Source organism: Pseudorasbora parva, chromosome 15, assembly GCF_024679245.1.
Source record: "Pseudorasbora parva isolate DD20220531a chromosome 15, ASM2467924v1, whole genome shotgun sequence".
NCBI classification, from domain to species: domain Eukaryota; kingdom Metazoa; phylum Chordata; class Actinopteri; order Cypriniformes; family Gobionidae; genus Pseudorasbora; species Pseudorasbora parva.
Window position 1 is genome coordinate 4,468,136 of NC_090186.1, and position 18,823 is coordinate 4,486,958.

General features: G+C 38.6%; 1 protein-coding gene across 2 annotated transcripts in view; it reads left to right on the plus strand.

Moving 5' to 3' along the window:
• gmds (GDP-mannose 4,6-dehydratase) overlaps positions 1 to 18,823 on the plus strand; it is a 105,611-nt gene that overhangs the window by 23,157 nt on the left and 63,631 nt on the right. For both annotated transcript variants that reach the window (XM_067418443.1, XM_067418444.1), the window contains 2 exons: positions 10,599 to 10,791; positions 16,836 to 16,940. In XM_067418443.1, coding sequence (XP_067274544.1) covers positions 10,599 to 10,791; positions 16,836 to 16,940 — 298 coding nt within the window. The remainder of the gene's footprint in view (positions 1 to 10,598; positions 10,792 to 16,835; positions 16,941 to 18,823) is intronic.

Consider the following 18,823-nt stretch of genomic DNA (forward strand, 5'->3'; position numbering starts at 1 on the left):
ATGTGGGGACATTCCATAAGCGTCTTTTTATACTGTACAAACTGTATTTTCTATCCCCCTACACTGCTCCCCTAAACCTACCCATTACACACACACACACACACACACACACACACACACACACACACACACACACACACACACACACTGCCCCTACCCCTTAACCTACCAATCACAGGAAACATTTTGCATTTTTACTTTCTCAAAAAAACTCATCCTGTGTGATTTATAAGCATTTTGAAAAGTGGGCACATGGGTAATGTCCTCATATTTCACCCTTTCCTTGTAATACCTGTCATACCCATGTCATTATACACATTTGTGTCCTGATATTTCTCAAAAACAAGCACACACACACACGCACACAGACACACACACACACACACACACACACACACACACACACACACACACACACACACACACACACACACACACACACACACACACACACACACAAATCTAATTAATGTACCCTATTTGATTAGAGGAACTTGATGCTTAATTGAATTCTTTCCGAATCACGTTTTGACTAGTTTCTTTAATGTTAAATTAGTCACGGTTTAATTAAGAAACTGAGAACACAAAATAACATCTGTGGTTTTTAGGCCGGTGTTGTTCTGAGGTGACCTCTCCGTCAACTCCAGACGATTAGTGTGTTTCTCTTTGCCTCTGGAAGTCTTTTGTGTCTCTTAAAGCAGCAGCAGAATCTGTTTGCTCACAGTGTTAGGTCGGCTGTGATCGGCATTAGCTTCGTGTTTGTGTTTGGATTAGCACAGAGCTGTAGTTAATATACAGTTGTTGGACTGGCGCATTGCAGTGTGTATCATGTTTTGTGTTTGATATATAAGGTAAGTTTTGTCTCTGTATACATGTTTGTAGATGGATGACACGGCAAATGCCGAAGAGATTGAAAGATAATTCAGCTTGTTGAACTGTAGCTCAAGAATTATTTCCGCTAATGACGAGTTGACGACAGAATTTTTTTAATAGGTCGTGGTTGGAGAAATTGTGTAACACTGAGCCGAATTTTCCTTGTTTGCTAATTGGGTATCTAGAGGACGCAAACGCTCTCCCTTTCACACACACACACACACACACGCACGCACGCACGCGCACGCACACGCACACGCACACGCACACGCACACACACACACACACACACACACACACACACACACACACACACACACACACACACACACACACACACACACACACACACACACACAGTTAATTGCTTGTGTAAATCATTCCACTCTTGTCACCTGCAAAGGCTGACGTCATCGCCAACAAACAGGCCTTTATTCAGTGGCGTTGCATCACGTTAAAAACATGATTTTGATTTATCTCAGTGACAGCACCTATGAAACTAGTGATTCATTTTGAGAGATACAAATCTTTGCTCTGCCATTTCTCTCACTCTTATACAGATTTTGTTTGTGTGGTAGATGTGTTGTTTAACATGTTTTATGCAGACACTGGGAGCAGCAGAAAAGACATATGTCATCTTTCTTTTCTGTTTTTTCTTGCTACTTGGTAGACTAATCATTATAATCATGTAATTTTTTTATAGATAATTCATTATATTATTATTTAATGTTGTATTATACTATCAGTGGGTTATTTCCATTATGTAGGTTTATTTATAATATTTTGTTGGTCCCCCTTTTGCTGCCAAAACAGCCCTGACCCATCATGGCATGGACTCCACTAGACCCCTGAAGGTGTGCTGTTGTATCTGGCACCAAGATGTTAGCAGCAGATCATTTAAGTCCTGTAAGTTGTGGGGTTGGGCCTCCATGGTTTGGACTTGTTTGTTCAGCACATCCCACAGATGCTCGATTGGATTGAGATCTGGGGACTTTGGAGGCCAAGTCAACACCTCAAACTCGTTGTGCTCCTCAAACCATTCCTGAACCATTTGTGCTTTGTGTCAGGAGCATTATCCTGCTGGAAGAGCCACATCCACCAGAATACCGTTTCCATGAAAGGGTGCACATGGTCTCAGCAATGCTTAGGTAGGTGGAGCGTGTCAAAGTAACATCCACATGGATGGAGGACCCAAGGTTTCCCAGCAGAACATTGCCCAAAGCATCACACTGCCTCCGCCGGCTCGCCTTCTTCCCATAGTGCATCCTGGGGCCATGTGTTCCCCAGGTAAGCCACACACACACACACACCCGGCCATCCAGGGTGATGTAAAAGAAAATGTGATTCATTAGACCAGGCCACCTTCTTCCATTGCTCCGTGGTCCAGTTCTGATGCTCACGTGCCACTGTTGGTGCTTTCGGCGGGGTCAGGGGTCAGCATGGGCACCCTGACTGGTCAGCGGCTATGCCGCCCCATACACGACAAACTGAGATGCTCTGTGTATTCTGACACCTTTCTATCAGAACCAGCATTAACTTCTTGAGCAATCTGAGCTCCAGTAGCTCGTCTGTTTGATCGGACCACACGGGCCAGCCTTCGCTCCCCACGTGCATCAATGAGCCTTGGCCGCCCATGACCCTGTGGCTGGTTTTCCACTGTTCCTTCCTTGGAGCACTTTTGATAGATACTGACCACTGCAGACCGGGAACAGCCCACAAGAGCTGCAGTTTTGGAGATGCTCTGACCCGTCGTCTAGCCGTCACAATTTGGCTCTTGTCAAACTCTCTCAAATCCTTACGCTTGCCCATTTTTCCTGCTTCTAACACATCAACTTTGAGGACAAAATGTTCACTTGCTGCCTAATATATCCCACCCACTAACAGGAGCCGTGATGAAGAGATCATCAGTGTTATTCACTTCACCTGTCAGAGGTCATAATGTTATGCCTGATCAGTGTGTGTATCTATATTATATATTAGACATTTATATAATTTACTTAGTTCCCACTAAGCATTTGTGTGCATATTGCTTTTTGCCAGTTATAGCATGACACTTCACATACAGTAGTTTATGAATGGCAATTGTGTTGAAGCTCTTATTTGGGTTCGAGTCACTCAAGTTATTAAAAGAGATGTCCCATCTTTGGCAATTGGCAACATAAAGCACATCAAGCACTGGCACCATTTATCCGGAGATTAAAACAGCATTACACTTGTCAAAAAACAAAAACAGTTTTGACATGTGTAGTCTCACGTAAGCTTTGACTGTTTCACATTAGGCAAAGGAGAGAGAGTAAGATCCGTCATATAGTCTTTTCAGTCCAAGAAAACGGGTTGAGATGGCTTGATTATCAACGTTGGCTCATTTAAAATTTTGCAAGGAGTGGGATTGACACTCTATGGTACGTCTGAAAAATATGCCAGTCTTCACAAATTCACTGGCACAAGAACTCAACGCTTGATTGAGAGGTAGAAAATAGCCGTTTACAGAATAAAAGCAGGTATTGCATTGAACAATTCATTCTTTGTGTGGTTTAAACGGACACATTCCTGTCTCATGCCCTGCCCTAAAGGAGTTAACGTTTGTCAAGAGAAGCATTTATTACGTACTCATGCTGAATATGTATATTATTATTTATTATTATTAATGCCATTACATCAGGTAAAGTTGTTGAACAGAAGTAAGGAATGAAAGAATAAAAATAGTGTGGATCATAGCATTACCAGAGACGTTGGCTCAGGAGACTGGAAGACTGGGATCAGGAAATATTTAGCTGCATATTAGTATCGTAGTGTGTGATTTCCAAAGTAAACCCTAAAAATGATTAATGACATTTAGGATTATGATGAATGTAATGTAGGATGCAAGAGAAGAGCTTAAATTCAAAAACACAAGCCACCAGTTATCATGTTCTTATATTTCGTGCGGATGGGTGGAAAGATCTCGAAAACGCTCCACGTTGTGCTTTTTCATCTATCGCAGAAACCTCTCTGGTTCCTTCTTAGGCTGTTTTTCTCTCTGGTGCCACTTGTCTGCATGACCTTTAGATCTGTACTCTGGACGTTTGAGATATACAAGCAGGGTTTAACAATAAGGATACAATATTGTTTCCCTTAGTCAGCCCAGCAGCTTAAATTTGTGCTGCCCTGACAATATTTGTATAAGCCCAACACATTTTTTATAAACCTATATTATGTGTGTTCACTGTTAATATCAGACACTTCTGTCCCTCCATTGACAGTCCACGCAACTACCACTGTGTTGCTTCAAAACTTCATAAAGAGATAAAAACTAAGCCATATTGAGCGGTTCAGTTTGAATTTTATGAAGAGACATGATCGCTTTGTGATGTTGAATCAACTCTTTCAATTTGCAGTATATTTTTATTCAAATAAAAAACTATATATATAGTGCTGCTTTAAAGTTTGTGAACCCCTTGCACAGAATCTGTGAAAATGGGAATAATTTTTACAAGATAAGAGGGATCATAGAAAAAGCATGTGATTTTTATTTTATTTAGTTCTGTTCTGAATAAGATATTTTACATTTAAGATGATAGAGCCAACAAGACCTGAAATGATAACTGATCAAAAGTTTATGAACCCTTTATTCTTAATCCTGTGTGTCATTCCCTGACGATTGTGTGTGTGTGTGTGTGTGTGTGTGTGTGTGTGTGTGTGTGTGTGTGTGTCGTTCCCTGATGATCCATAGGTGTGTGTGTGTGTGTGTCGTTCCCTGATGATCCATAGGTGTGTGTGTGTGTGTGTGTGTGTGTGTGTGTGTGTGTGTGTGTGTGTGTGTGTGTGTGTGTGTGTGTGTGTGTGTGTGTGTGTGTGTGTGTGTGTGTGTGTCGTTCCCTGATGATCCATAGGTGTGTGTGTGTTTTGTGATGGTTGTTCTTGAGTCTCTCGTTTGTCCTAACCAGTTAAACTGACCAGCGTTCTTCAGCTTCTTCAGTTTTCAGCATCATCTGCATATTTGAACTCTTTCCAGCAGTGACTGTATGGTTTTGAGATCTGAGGACAATGTAGAAAAACATGTGTATACACACACACACACACACACACACACACACACACACATACACACACAGAATTGCATTAAGAATCATGGGCTCATAAACTTTTGAACGGGTCATTTTTATAAATTCAGCTGTTGTGTTGTCTTGAGGACTGTATGTAAACATCTTTTATGTAAACTATATTATTCAGGACAGCACTAAATAAAAAAAAGAATGGATTGTGTATGATCCCTCCTATTTGGTTCAAATCAATCATATTTTCACAGATTCTGTAAGGGGTTCACAAACGGTCAAGCACCACTGTATTTAAGTTTATTTATTTTTATAATTTTTTTGTAATTCTACTGTATTGTATTTGCATGTTAAGACAAGTGACAGTCAGTCTGAGAGTCTGAGTTGGATTATTTCAGACAGGTTAGTGGATGGCATATAATGACAACACGCATTTGGGGGGAAAAATTATATGGTAATGAATTTGGTCTGCAGAAAGACCTACTAGACACCAGACCAGAGTCTATAATTACAGCTATTTATAGCTTGAAGGCATTCATCATCATCTCTCAAAATAAGCAGTTCAAGCTCTCATATTTGATATTGTGGTGTTTTTGTCTTAATCTGAAGCGCATTCTGCACTGCTCAGCGATGCCATCCGTTTGGCCATTGTCAGTTTCAACATTGTTTAGTAAAGGCTGCTTGACGTACAGAAAAACACACAATTGCTCACATCATTCTTTTGAGCTCCTAAATGACAGCACCTGTCAACTGTGTGTGTGTGTGTGTGTGTGTGTGTGTGTGTGTGTGTGTGTGTGTGTGTGTGTGTGTGTGTGTGTGTGTGTCAGACAGTTGGTTCAGTCTGAGACCTCTCACATGTGGTAGTTGTTGGTTGCTGTCAGCGCAAGGTTAACTGTCAACTGTCAGGAGCTGAACAGAACCTTGTGTGTGTGTGTGTGTGTGTGTGTGTGTGTCTGTGCTGTTCTCAAGCATGTTAAATAGCATGATGAAAAACGTGTGGTTGGATTATGTGGACTGCACTACACTCGTCACTTCAGAAGTGTATGCACGAAGCCCAGACCCGAACACCTTTGGGATGAATTTGAGTGCCGACTGTGAGCCAGACCCCATCACTCGACGTCAGTGTCTGACCTCACTGATGCTTTTCTGTCTGAATTGGTACAAATGTTTCAACATTTAATGGAAGGTTGTCCCAGAATAAAGGTGTTTTTTTGTTTGTGTCCCCCCCCCCCCCCCCCATGAGTTTGAAATGAAATTATCTTCAATAAGTCACTAGAAGCAAGGTCATGCCTTCATTTAGTTTTTGTTTTAGTAAGTATATTTATTTATTTTACCTTATTTTCTTGTTTGTTAAAGAAATTTTCGCTATTATACTGTAGGGGGCGCTATTACGCATCTTCTGAAGGAGTACAGTTTCTCCAGATCAAAAAACAGGAAAAAGAAGCAGAAACAAGCGATCTAATGTGTAAGCAGATGAATATGAAAAATGAGATCATCAACAATAAACAGCATATAAACCAAAACGGCCAAAAAGAGGGAAAAATCGACCTAGGACGAGCTTTAGGAGTGTTAGGGACTTAATCTTCTCCATCTGTGTTTTGATCATTGTTCTGAATCAGATCCAGATGTAGTCTTTGACAAAAATTTGATTTTCTTGTGTTGCTTTTTTTATTAAACTTAACCCCAAAAGTATTGATTATAAAAAAAAAACAATGCATGAAAATAGACCAATCCAATAAAATAGAGCTTGATGTGATGCTTATGTTTTATTTATTTATATTTTTTAAATAAATTAGAAAATAAAATGGATGTTTTCTAGTTTTAGAGGAATTATGCATTTATTTATTTTTAAAGTAAAGTTAAACATATTACAAAATAAAATAAAAATATCTAGTTTGGTGTCAATTAATGAATTTGTTACATTTATATAGCGCTTTTCTCAGGATTTAAACCGCTTTGGGGGGGGGGGGGGTTTCTCTTCAACCACGACCATTGTGCAGCATCCACCTGCGACGGCAGCCATATTGCGTCATAACGCTCACCACACACCAACTTATGGTGGAGACGAGACCTCATGGTGCTTATGGTGGAGCTGATGGTGGAGAAGTGGGGTGAAGCCAATCAGTATACATGGGGATGAATAGGAGGCCATTTTGACCGTGTGCAAATTTGTCCAGGATGCTGGGTTTAAACCCCTACTCTTTGTTTTTCGAAGGACATCCTGGGATTTTAATGACCACAGAGAGGACCTTGGTTTAAATTAAAGACCACGGTTTCATCCGAAATGACGGTGTACCAGTCACTATACTAGGGCATTAGGACCCAAACAGACCACAGGGTGAGCGCCCCCTGCTGGCCTCACTAACACCTCTTCCTAGTTTTCCCAGTTGGTCTCCCATTCAGGTACAGACCAGGCTCAACCCTGCTTAGCTTCAGTGGGAAACCAGTCTTGGGTTACACGGCTGCTCAAAGAGGTCCTACTGATGGAGCCGAGGGGCTATACGAGAAAAAATGCGTCTTCTGCAAACATAAGATGTGGTAAAAATAGAGCTTTGCTTTTACAAGGATATAGACAGTTTAAAGACATCTGTAACAGGCTAAATGATTCCCTAATTATTCGCAGTCATGGTTTCTCCCTCCCTCCCTCGGCTCTCACACACTCAGGCTTGTATTAGTCCTGCGATTGCTACAGACAACTTGCGCCTGGGGCAACCCCAACCGCAGCCCATAATGATCCAGGCTGTTGCCATGTTTACATGTGTGTTTATGTTTGAGGGAACGAGTGAATGATGAGGTGAGCGTGTCTGGTTGAGCAGGCAGAAGAGCGAGGGAAGTTGGTGTCATCTCAAGCGTAGATTTAATTAGTTGATGAATTCCAATCCTGACGTCCCGAAGCCGTGAGGACAGGAGTGTAGGAGTAGTATCGATTGGGGGAGGTTGAGAGAGAGAGAGAGAGAGAGAGAGAGAGAGAGAGAGAGAGAGAGAGAGAGAGAGAGAGAGTTCGCTTGTGCATGAGTCGCTTGAGGCACGGGGACTTTCCCGATGTCAGGCATTTATTCTGCCCCCCCGACAGCTCCAAGAAATTGCTTTCGCAGCTTAATTTTCTACTGCTCACTTCAGATAACGCGTTAAATGTGGCCAAACTTGGATAAACAACAAAATCCCCACATCTTTTCTTAGCCTACAAATGCACACAGGGAGCAATTTGGAGTTCACAGCACGCTTTCTTGCATCAACTCAATAGCTACTGCTACTAGAAACAGCTGGAACGAGCAAACTACAGTATCGGTCTTCCTCTAATAGCTCTATTTTGGCATATTCGTGACGTTTGAAATCCTTGTCCTGGCTGTTTGTTCTGAGAAAACAATGCCCAAGAAATGAAAATTGCTTGCGGGGTGGCAAGATGCCGTGAAAGCTCTCCGCACAATCAAAAGACATAAATCTGCTTGTACCTGACAGAAACATGTCTCTCTCAGTTCTAACTGGTATGACTGAATGTGTTGGCTCACATTTGAGAGCATGTTTGCACAGTCCAAAAAACTTAAAGCTAATTATCCCAGCAACGGTAATGATAGCTATTGGACGACTGCCAAGCAACACATCTAAAAGTCAATCCATTGGCGCATTATGAGGATTATTTTGAAAGTGATGCGAGTTTGTGTTGCGAGGACACTTAAACATCGTTTCAGTCTCACGATAATCAGCTGTCAGTCGCTTTTTGTTTTCGTGCTGAGGTGTGGTTACAGATGCACACATTTGGGTATTTCGGGACTAATTCAGATCAGGTTTGTCTCGATGGAAAATCGTGTAGGTGCGATTCTGTGAAGTGTGTGTCAAATTTTGAAGAACAGGTTAGATTAGTTAGTCTCTCCCTCTCTTTCTTTGGCTCATTCTCTGTCTGTCTTTCTCACCCTATCTTTAACATCTCCGTTTCAGTCAGGGATTCCCCGGCTCGCTCGTGTTTGGGAATTGGGTATGTCTGAACTCGAAGACCTTCTCTCTGAAAAACACGTTGTATAATAATTCAGCCGCATGATTTAGCACCACAAACTATTTGCAATATTAAAGTAGTTCACCCAAAAATGTACATTTATTTATTAACTCTTACCCTTGTTCCATATCCCATGACTTGCTTTCTTTGTGGAACACATGGTTGTTTTATTCCATGCAAATACAATTACTATCACAATGCAAAAGTGCGAAACTGGTATTGTGCACTATATTAATCTTATGGAGATTTGTCAGAAACAGGCCTTAATTAAGAAGAAACAATGACTGAGTTGTGATTTGTTCTTTTGAGTCAAATCTAATCAGTAAATAAAACCTTTTGTTCATGTGATAGTTTCCAGTGCACAATTAAAGGCACAATATGTAAGATTTTTTTAATAAATAAAAAAATCCACAAAAAGTTTTGTTTTGTCTCTATAAAACAGAGAAAAACGCAATATTGTCAGATATTATTGTGTTATTGTTCCTTTGATTGTTCCTTTGGTCACCGGATGCAGTTAATCATCACCAATGTGCGGTGCTGATTTAAAATGAGGATGCAAAGTCCTCTCTTTTTTTACTTCAGTATATATCAAATGCAAATGTATGTCCCTGTTACACTTAATTGTTCTGGTTAAATAAACAGTACTTAAAAAAGAGAGATCAAATACATTTCTATTTTGTATTTTTACACTACTTATAATGTTCTGTTTATCGATAAAATCCAGTATAAATTTATAGAAGTCAGTGTTTTTACCTGTTAACCTTTACTCCAAAATAATAACTAAAGGCAGTAACAATTTAAACAATATATATAATTTGTGAACTAGTTTTCACCTTTTCTTTTTAATAGTAATCGTTTATTTTCATTAGTCATCAAGCTACACACTGGTCACAGACACAAAGACTTTCATTTCCCCAAGCTGATCGCACACTAAAACCCCCAGTCAGCACATTTCAAGTTTGATTTTGATGTGACATAAAGCAGTGAATTGTTGTTTACTTTTTAATGAGTCTTCCCATTAACGCCATCATTATCTTCATTCAGAGCACCAAAACAAGCGGCAGGATTTATTGCTCAAACCAATCACAGCCAATCATAGCCTCCTCTCACGTGACTTTCCCCCATTAATTCTCAATTACCCCCCACTAAAGCCACGCACGCATTAGGGTGACTGTTTTAAGCCTGTGTGATGAGAGGCACGAGAGACGCGGCGTCCCGCTGTAACTCCACCTGCGTGTAAAAAAAAAAAAAAGTGACATTTTTAATGTCACATTTTGTAATATATGCTTTGTTTTATTTTTGTAATATGGATTATTTTCTCATCCAATTTTCTTAGATGGCACTGCTTCTTTTGCCTCCTCAGAGGAAACACCCCTGTTGTTCATATACAACATTCAGTTGTTTAACCCAATGTACATGCACTAGAAGACGAACCCTTTGATGCTGTGTGTGTTTCTCAGTGACAGCAGAGCATGCAACTCTATGCAAACAAAGACACTTGATATCAACCGTCAAGTGCTAGAATGCCTCTCTCAGCTTTTGTGCCGAGTTTTATTACCAGACAATTACGTGTTTTCAACTTTCCTTAAATTATGTTTATGTTGACTCTGGCAACGTTTTGGCTTATGTCATAACACACTGAATTTCATTTAAACCATTTTGCGTTTAAGTCTCATGCATGCACGCTTTGTGTTTGTCAGATCTCGTTTGACCTGGCGGAGTACACTGCGGATGTTGATGGGGTGGGCACCCTTCGGCTGCTGGATGCTGTGAAGACCTGCGGTTTAACTGACACGGTCCGCTTCTACCAGGCCTCCACCAGTGAGCTCTACGGGAAAGTACAGGAAATTCCCCAGAAAGAGACCACACCGTTTTACCCACGATCCCCATATGGTCAGCACACACACATGCACAATCTTTATATCTTACAATGTACACTACCATTCAAAAGTTTGGGGTCAGTAAGATTTATTTATTTTTTATTTTATTAGTCTTGTTTAGTATTGACACATTAAAGGGGTGGTAAAACATGATTTCACTTTTCTAACATTAGCTAGTGTGTAATGTTGCTGTTTGAGCATAAACAACATCTGCAAAGTTACAACGCTCAAAGTTTAAAGCAAAAGGAGATATTTGCTTTTAGAGAAATCAATTTCTAAGGACTACAGCAAACAGCCGGTAGGGACTAAAGCCTTTTCCTCCAGACTCGCTGACATCAGTGGGTTCAATATTTACATTAACCCCTCCTCCGAGAATATTAAATAAAGGAGGTGAGGCCATTTTTTTATTGCTGTGGAGAAGAATAGGCTGGAGTGTGCTAGGCGGTTAGCCAATCACAACACAGCTGATCCAGCTAACCAATCAGAGCCCATTGCGTATTTTTGAGGGACTGGCTTCATAGAACCAGGAAACCATCAGACCGTTTGTACAAGGAGAGACAGAGTAGTGTACAATAAAGATAAAATGTATGAAAAATAATGCAATTTTTTAAAAACGAAGCATGAACACGTTACAGTGCACCCCGCAAACACAATCAAGCCTTTGAAAGAATGTGTTTAACCACCCCTTTAAAATGTCGAGTCAAGTCACCTTTATTCAGACAACACTTTATACAATAAAGATCGTTTCAAAGCAGCGGTACAGCGATTACAGAAAAATGATTCAGTAATGCAAACAGAGTTCATTTTGGCTGTACAGCAGCTCTAAAAGAAAATACTTTCATTGTTCAGCTGAGGTCGGTTCAGTGTTGATAAAGATCATCAATTATTACATAAGATCATTTCAAGCAGTTCTGCAGAAAACAGTAACGTCATTGGGGGGTCAAGAAAAGTATTCTACCCATTATATAAGCTTTACCTACAGTGGTGGCCCAAGTTATTAGAATACCTTTTTTGCGTCCAAAACATTATTACATTTGATAATGTTCATGAATAATTCTCTAAATATCAGATGAAGTGAGTCGTACTGTTTTTATCCACTTTTAACTTTAACATTTGGTGTGTCCACCTTTTGCAGTAATTACAGCAGCACGTCTCTCTGGCACAGTGTCAATATGTTTCCTCTGAGAACTTCAACACTGATGTTATCCCATGCCTTCTGCAACTGAATATACAATAGATCTGTCCAGTTTATTTTCCAACTCGCCCCAAATGTGCTTGATGGGGTTGAGGTCCATCTTTTTCTATTTTCCAGCAGATTCCTTCGGTCGCAGGTAGTTCCGGCAATAATTAGAAGAATGTTTCGGGTCATTGTCCTCTTGGAAAATAAATCCAAGCCCAATAAGACGACTCCTGGATGCCAAGTGCTCTAATTTTTTTGGCCAACACTATATAAATATGAAAATACATTTGATTTTAAATCATAATTTTGGCCACCTCTGAAACGGGTCATACTATTTAAATAAAAATACACTATAAAACCCTGCTTTAAGCGACGAAGATCATAATGTGTTTACAGTGCATATACACAGTTCAGTTAAATGCTGCTAAACTGAATGTATGAAGCAAACTGTTTGCTGAAAATATCCACAACTTAACAACACCTGAAATAGGAACTTATAGTTCTGTCAATTGCACTTGAAAAGTTGCATTCATTACTATAACAGTAGGTAGAGCTGCATGATAAATCATTTAAAGTGCCTCTATTATGGATTTTTTTAAATAAAAAAATGTGTAATATAGCTGTTAGTGAATGAAAACATCTTCCAATGTTTTAAATCTGAAAGTGCAGAGTTAAGGTCTGATAAAAGTCCGATATTCTCGTATTCGTGATCCGAAAAATTCGTCACGCACAGAGACCTTGCACACTGAGTCCGATGTGTATTAATGAATGCGTTACGGGGAAAAAACACAAAACAAGACAAAGTGACGTGTAGTGTTCATCCACTCCTGCGATCGCGTAGAGAGGAGAGTTTCTATTCAGCGGCATTATCCAGACCGACCAATCCAAAGTTTCAGTGTCAGTGGCTCAGTTTGATGCTTTGCTAGCGATACTGGAGCCACATATTACAAATAAGACCACTAATTTCCATGAATCAATTGATCCCGAACAGAGACTGGCAGTAGCCTATGTCTGGATCCGATCTCTCACACACGCACACGCACACGCACACACACACACACACACACACACACACACACACACACACACACACACACACACACACACACACACACACACACACAGCTTTACATAGACTTGATGTGCTATAATTATAGCTGTGATATTATAATATTTGTATGGTGTATGGTGGTATTTATGGTGGCTCTGAGTTGTCAAAACGTCTCTCAAAATGCGTTTTTACGTATGCGAAAACGCAGAAAATCGAACCCGTTCCGGATTTTTTTTTGACGGACGGAAGTTTCGGAGGCAGTGTGCAAGCCTGATTGACATAACGTGAGGTCGAATGTATTTTTTGACGTGCGTAAATTTCGCCTGCGAATTACGGACTCAGTGTGCAAAGGCCTTTAGTGTCTCTCAAAAGTACAAGTCGACTCTGTCAGTTAAACAAATCGTTTTTAATACGAATCCCAAGCCGTGGCTTTGTGACGTCAAAACGAAACATTAGCATATTGCCCGCATTTTCAGCCTCGCTTGGCATTTTGATACATTTCTCACACGTGCACATAAATAAATTCAGAAATTCATTTGTCTGTGACGCGTTACACAAAACTAACAAATGGCAACAGAAAGAAAGTTAGATCAGATTACAGTACATCACTTCTCAGACATTCTTACTGCGATGTTAGATGTCATAAACTACACTGACTCTTACCATTGAGAAAGGTCCTGATCCAGCCGTGGTTTCATTGACTTGACTTTCTGGTTCATCAGCAACTCTAGACGTTTCCTTGTCGGACTCTGGCTCAAAATTGATGCCATGTCTGTTATAGGAACACTCTACCATTTTTAGAAATAGGGCTTATTCAACATCTTTCCTACATTTAGATATGTGGGCAAATGCATTTTGGTCTCAGTGCATGCATTGTTTTAGTTTGGCAGGGTTGCCGTTAGCTTAGCATAATGAATAGAATCCTATGTTGCCAGGTAGCATGTCCCGAGTAAAAGTGATCTTAAACAGTATAACAGTATAAAATGTTCAACACTTGTCAAGCCGTAAACCAGTTATGGTGATGGGCAATCACAACTGACTGGGTAATCTGACCAATCACAGCAGATTACCGTCACGTAAAGGAGGGCTGTGGGAAAAGAAACCCTGCTAGTTTAATGCCTTTGGTGTGCCAGGCGCATGGTCCAAAAGGGTTGTAGCTTGTCTCTTAATGAGTCATGGGTTCCCTTTATATTCCATTCCCTTTAAAAGTCAGTTGCGCTTGCATCGTGGCGGATTCGCTATTTACATGGCGGAATATAGACCCACTCATCCTGACGAGTCAAGTTTATTTTTAGGTATACATGGCCTCTCTGCCTATAGTTCTCCTGAATCACAATAGCATGAAAGATCCTCTTTTCTTCATTCCGTGGTGTATATACAGTGTCAATCTTCATGCATTCTCCGAATCACAAACTTATGACGCATCAATACAGACGTCACCAACAAGAACGAGTTGCTCAAATATTTCTTACGCAGATCCTCATACAAAGAACAATCATACAAAAAAATGTTTCTCATCTTTTATCACCAAATAATTCAAGGTTAATTTACAATAATTACAGATTTTCTCATGCACTGGTGTATTAATCATCTACCTGGTTTTATAGCTGGATTATGACCTGAGCAAATGAACAGGAGCAATGATCGTACCAGCTGTCTGTTATATACAGATGCAATGTACAATCAGGGACTTGCACTGAAAAAAAAAATATATATATTTTTTCTCTCAATCTCTTATTCAGAATAGATGTAAAAGTACTTTTATCACCATCATTTTGTGCCTCCCATACACTAGGAAAAAAACTAAAAGAAAACTCTAATACAGGAGACATGTTTTTCTACCAACTTTATTTAACTAATGCAACATTTTGTTACAATTTCTTGGATAACAATGACCAGACATAGACACTAATCTTATCCAATACATGATAAATCGTTTCATATAGGTAATAGACGATACAAATGTATCCAGATCTCCCAAGACGGCTACACTGATGCTCACATTTTCAATACTCTCTACTGGCTCAATGGTCAAACAAGCACAAAGCTTGGTTATAGCTGATTTTGTACTTTCTAACAAACCTTAGAAAGGAAAGCATTTCTTTCCTACCTTGGCTTGCTAAATGTTGTCGGGCTTTCCACCATGACAATTTTGGTGTTAACCACATGTCTAGATATTTATAACAGTTCACCACTTCAATCTGCTGACTAGCAAAATGCCATCTTTCATTTTTATTTAAAGTGCCCCCTCTTCTAAAAAACATAACTTTTGTTTTACTCAGATTCCCTCTCATACCGTAAAGGTTACAGAATATTTCCAGCTGTTCAATTTCTTTCTGAAAACCTCCAGTTGTATCAATGCTACAGCCAAAATATTCTGTTACCATCAGTTCCTTTTACACATGATTTGAGTTTAGATTACATGGATTTCAATACTCTGAAAACTTTTCCTCCAATGCCATTCTTAATGAGAGTGAAATACACAAGACTCTGCTGGATGCTATCAAAAGACTGACAAGTCAGTTTAAAATACATGTGTGTATTGCCACAGTTGGTCAAATAATTAGCCACCTTCATTCGTCATTACTGCAAAAAGGTCATTTTGATACATGTAATGACTACCCATTATGACATGATGAAGGCATTGTTATTCGTACATACACAGTATAATCCTTTTATTTTTAATATTTGGCTTGTGTGTGTGCTGCTGCGTGTCCCTGTGTGTGTAATAAGCGGAGTGTACGTGCATTGTGCATCCGCCTATAGGCTCATAATAATAATATGCTTTTTAAATAACAAAAAATACTGCACTATTGACTCGCAGGTTTGTGTTGGTGAAAGGTGCAGTCGTTTTCAGTTCCTCAAAATAGCAACGTGCTAACAATGCTCCTGAACACACCTGGTTATCAGACCAGACGCCCATGGGTGAACAGACACACACACACACACACGTTTGTTTTTGTGACATATGGGTACATTCCATAGGCGTAATGGTTTTTATACAGTACAAACCGTATTTTCCATCCCCTTACCTGCCCCTAAACCTACCCATCACACTCACACACTGCCCCTAAACCTAGCCATCACAGGAAACATTCTGCATTTTTACTTTCTAAAAAGCTCATCCGGTATGTCCTCATAAGTCACCCTCTCCTTGTAATACCTATGTCATTATACACATTTGTGTCCTCATATGTTACAAAAACATGCCCACACACACACACACACACACTCTGATGGGAGAACAGATGTGTCAGTGCATTTGATATTTAAACAATGTGGCGCTGGACGTTAAAATGAAAACTGCGTCGGGCTGAAACTAGCAGAAAACACTTGTCGCGCCTGCCATTGCATTGAGCCGGGTGTGTGAAAGAGCCCATGATTTTATGTTTCCACAAACATATTAAGCAAAAAAAAAATCATAAATAAGCAGATTGTTTCCAAATCAGCATATTAGAATGATTTCTGTAGGATCATGTGACACTGAAAATGCTGTAAATTTTGCTTTGCTCACAGGAATAAATTACATATAATAATATATTCAAATAGAAAACATTTATTTGGGGAAAAAAAACGTGTTGAGCATACGATACTTATTTCAAAAACCTTACCAACCCCAAACTTTGTGTATGTACTTATGTATGTATGTATGTATATGTGTGTGTGTGTATATATAAATATATATGTATATGTATAAAAATATATGTATATGTAAAAAAATATATATATATATATTTGAAAATCATCATCATCTGCCTGAGTTATTGATAGTTTTTCTTTGAAAGTGTCATTTCAGTAACTCTTTGTATCTCTCATTGTTTCACAGGTGCTGCTAAGCTCTATGCGTACTGGATAGTGGTCAACTTCAGGGAAGCCTATAACCTGTTTGCTGTGAACGGGATCTTGTTCAATCATGAGAGTCCTAGAAGAGGTCAGAGTTTAAGACACAAACCACACACACAAGATCAGCCTACATACTGCAGATAGCTTTAAAACAATAGTTGAATGTCTGGTTGTTCTAGTCCAGAGAAATTAAAAGTGCTTTTCTCAGTTAGAAGTAGGCCTGATGCGGTTTCGTTTTCATTTGGTTTTGAAACATTTGCAGTAACACACAGCCACTGCTATGTGTGAGCCCTCATAAATGTATCACCTCATTCATCAAAACCATAATGTCATAATGCTGTTGGTTAATGTTGGTCTTAAGTTAGCCTTTTATATGAACAGTCAGAGTTTAAAAATGTAATTCTTGCACGCATTTATATTTCATAAATGCTTCCAGTATGTTAAAAGTTCACCCCAAAAAATGAAGTCATTTACTCACCCTTATGTCAAATACACACAAAAATATATATTTTTAAATGTTCATTTTGAGGTGAACCTTTCCTTTAACTCCTCAACTACACTACAGTTCATAAGTTTGGTGTCAGAAAGAATTATTTTTGTTTTCGAAAGATATCTCTTATGCAGTAAAACGGTAATATTGTAAAATCCAATTACAATTTAAAAACCAGCACGGGGCAAAAGACATTTATTGATTCAAATACTTAGACATTATTAAAATCATTTTATTTTAGCTATGTCAATACTTGTTTAACTTGTTGAACAATCACTTTAGCAAAGTTTGCACTGTTTTCTGTTTATTTTGATAAATAAAATAATTTTGTTCAATAAATATACTGTCATTAAAATATGTTAATTTAAATATATATTTAAAAATGCAGAAACAAAATAAATATTTTGAATGGATTGAAGGAGATCCCATAATAATCTAATACAGATTTACAGTAGTAAAAATAAATTATAATTTATTATATATGATTAATATCATTTTTTAAATATGATGTTATCATTATTAATATGGTGATTATTTCTAAGGTGGACACCCAACTTAAAATATATTTCCCATCAGAATCTAAAGCATGTCATGTCAATAAATGTTAAAGGCAGCCCCTGTTTATTATCATGTTAATAACTGTGTCTTTTACCCCAAATACCATACTTTTATATATTCTGCTGTTATTGAAAAACTGTTGTTTTAATTATATTGAACAAATCTGAGAATCATTAAGACCTTTGTCTCAAAATATAGACATTAATTTTATTGATTCTCATTTGCTAATTAAATCTACAACATAAAAAAACAAAAAAAACATCAAATATTAGATCACATGTGCACGGTTATCACGTCACGGATCAGACACATTTCCACGTGCATCGATGTTTTAGAAGTTTATCTAGTGGCTAAGAGGAAAATAACATCAAAGGATAACATTTTACCCTGTTTGTACCCTATTATTTTTGGTTGAAATATAAACGGAGTATCAACTTAGATTTAACATTTATTTGCATGAAAGAAAACAACTGCTAGATAAAGTGGATTGTGGAAGCCATAATACAGTGGGGTTTTTTTTAGGATTCTTTGATCTAATGCAGTGCATCATTTATTTGCAATATAAATATTTTGAAGAAATATAAATCTCTTCACTGTCATTATAAAACTTACTGACCCCCCAAAAATGTAATGGTAGTGTAGTCTCACTGCACATGCAAATGTATGTTCAATATTAGGAGTGTAACAATATAACGTGTCACAATATATATAGCTATAGAAAAATGCAGCAATATGTATTGTGTATATTGTGAATATTTCACTCAAAATGAAAATTAAGTAGTTTGTGTCGGAGTCAAACTATATATAATGATGAATATAATGTATAATAGTGCAATGGGGGAATATTTGTGGGTCCTAATAATGCAAAATGTCTTATATTACCAGTAAAATACATTATTTTAAATGTTTTTAGTCAGTGACAT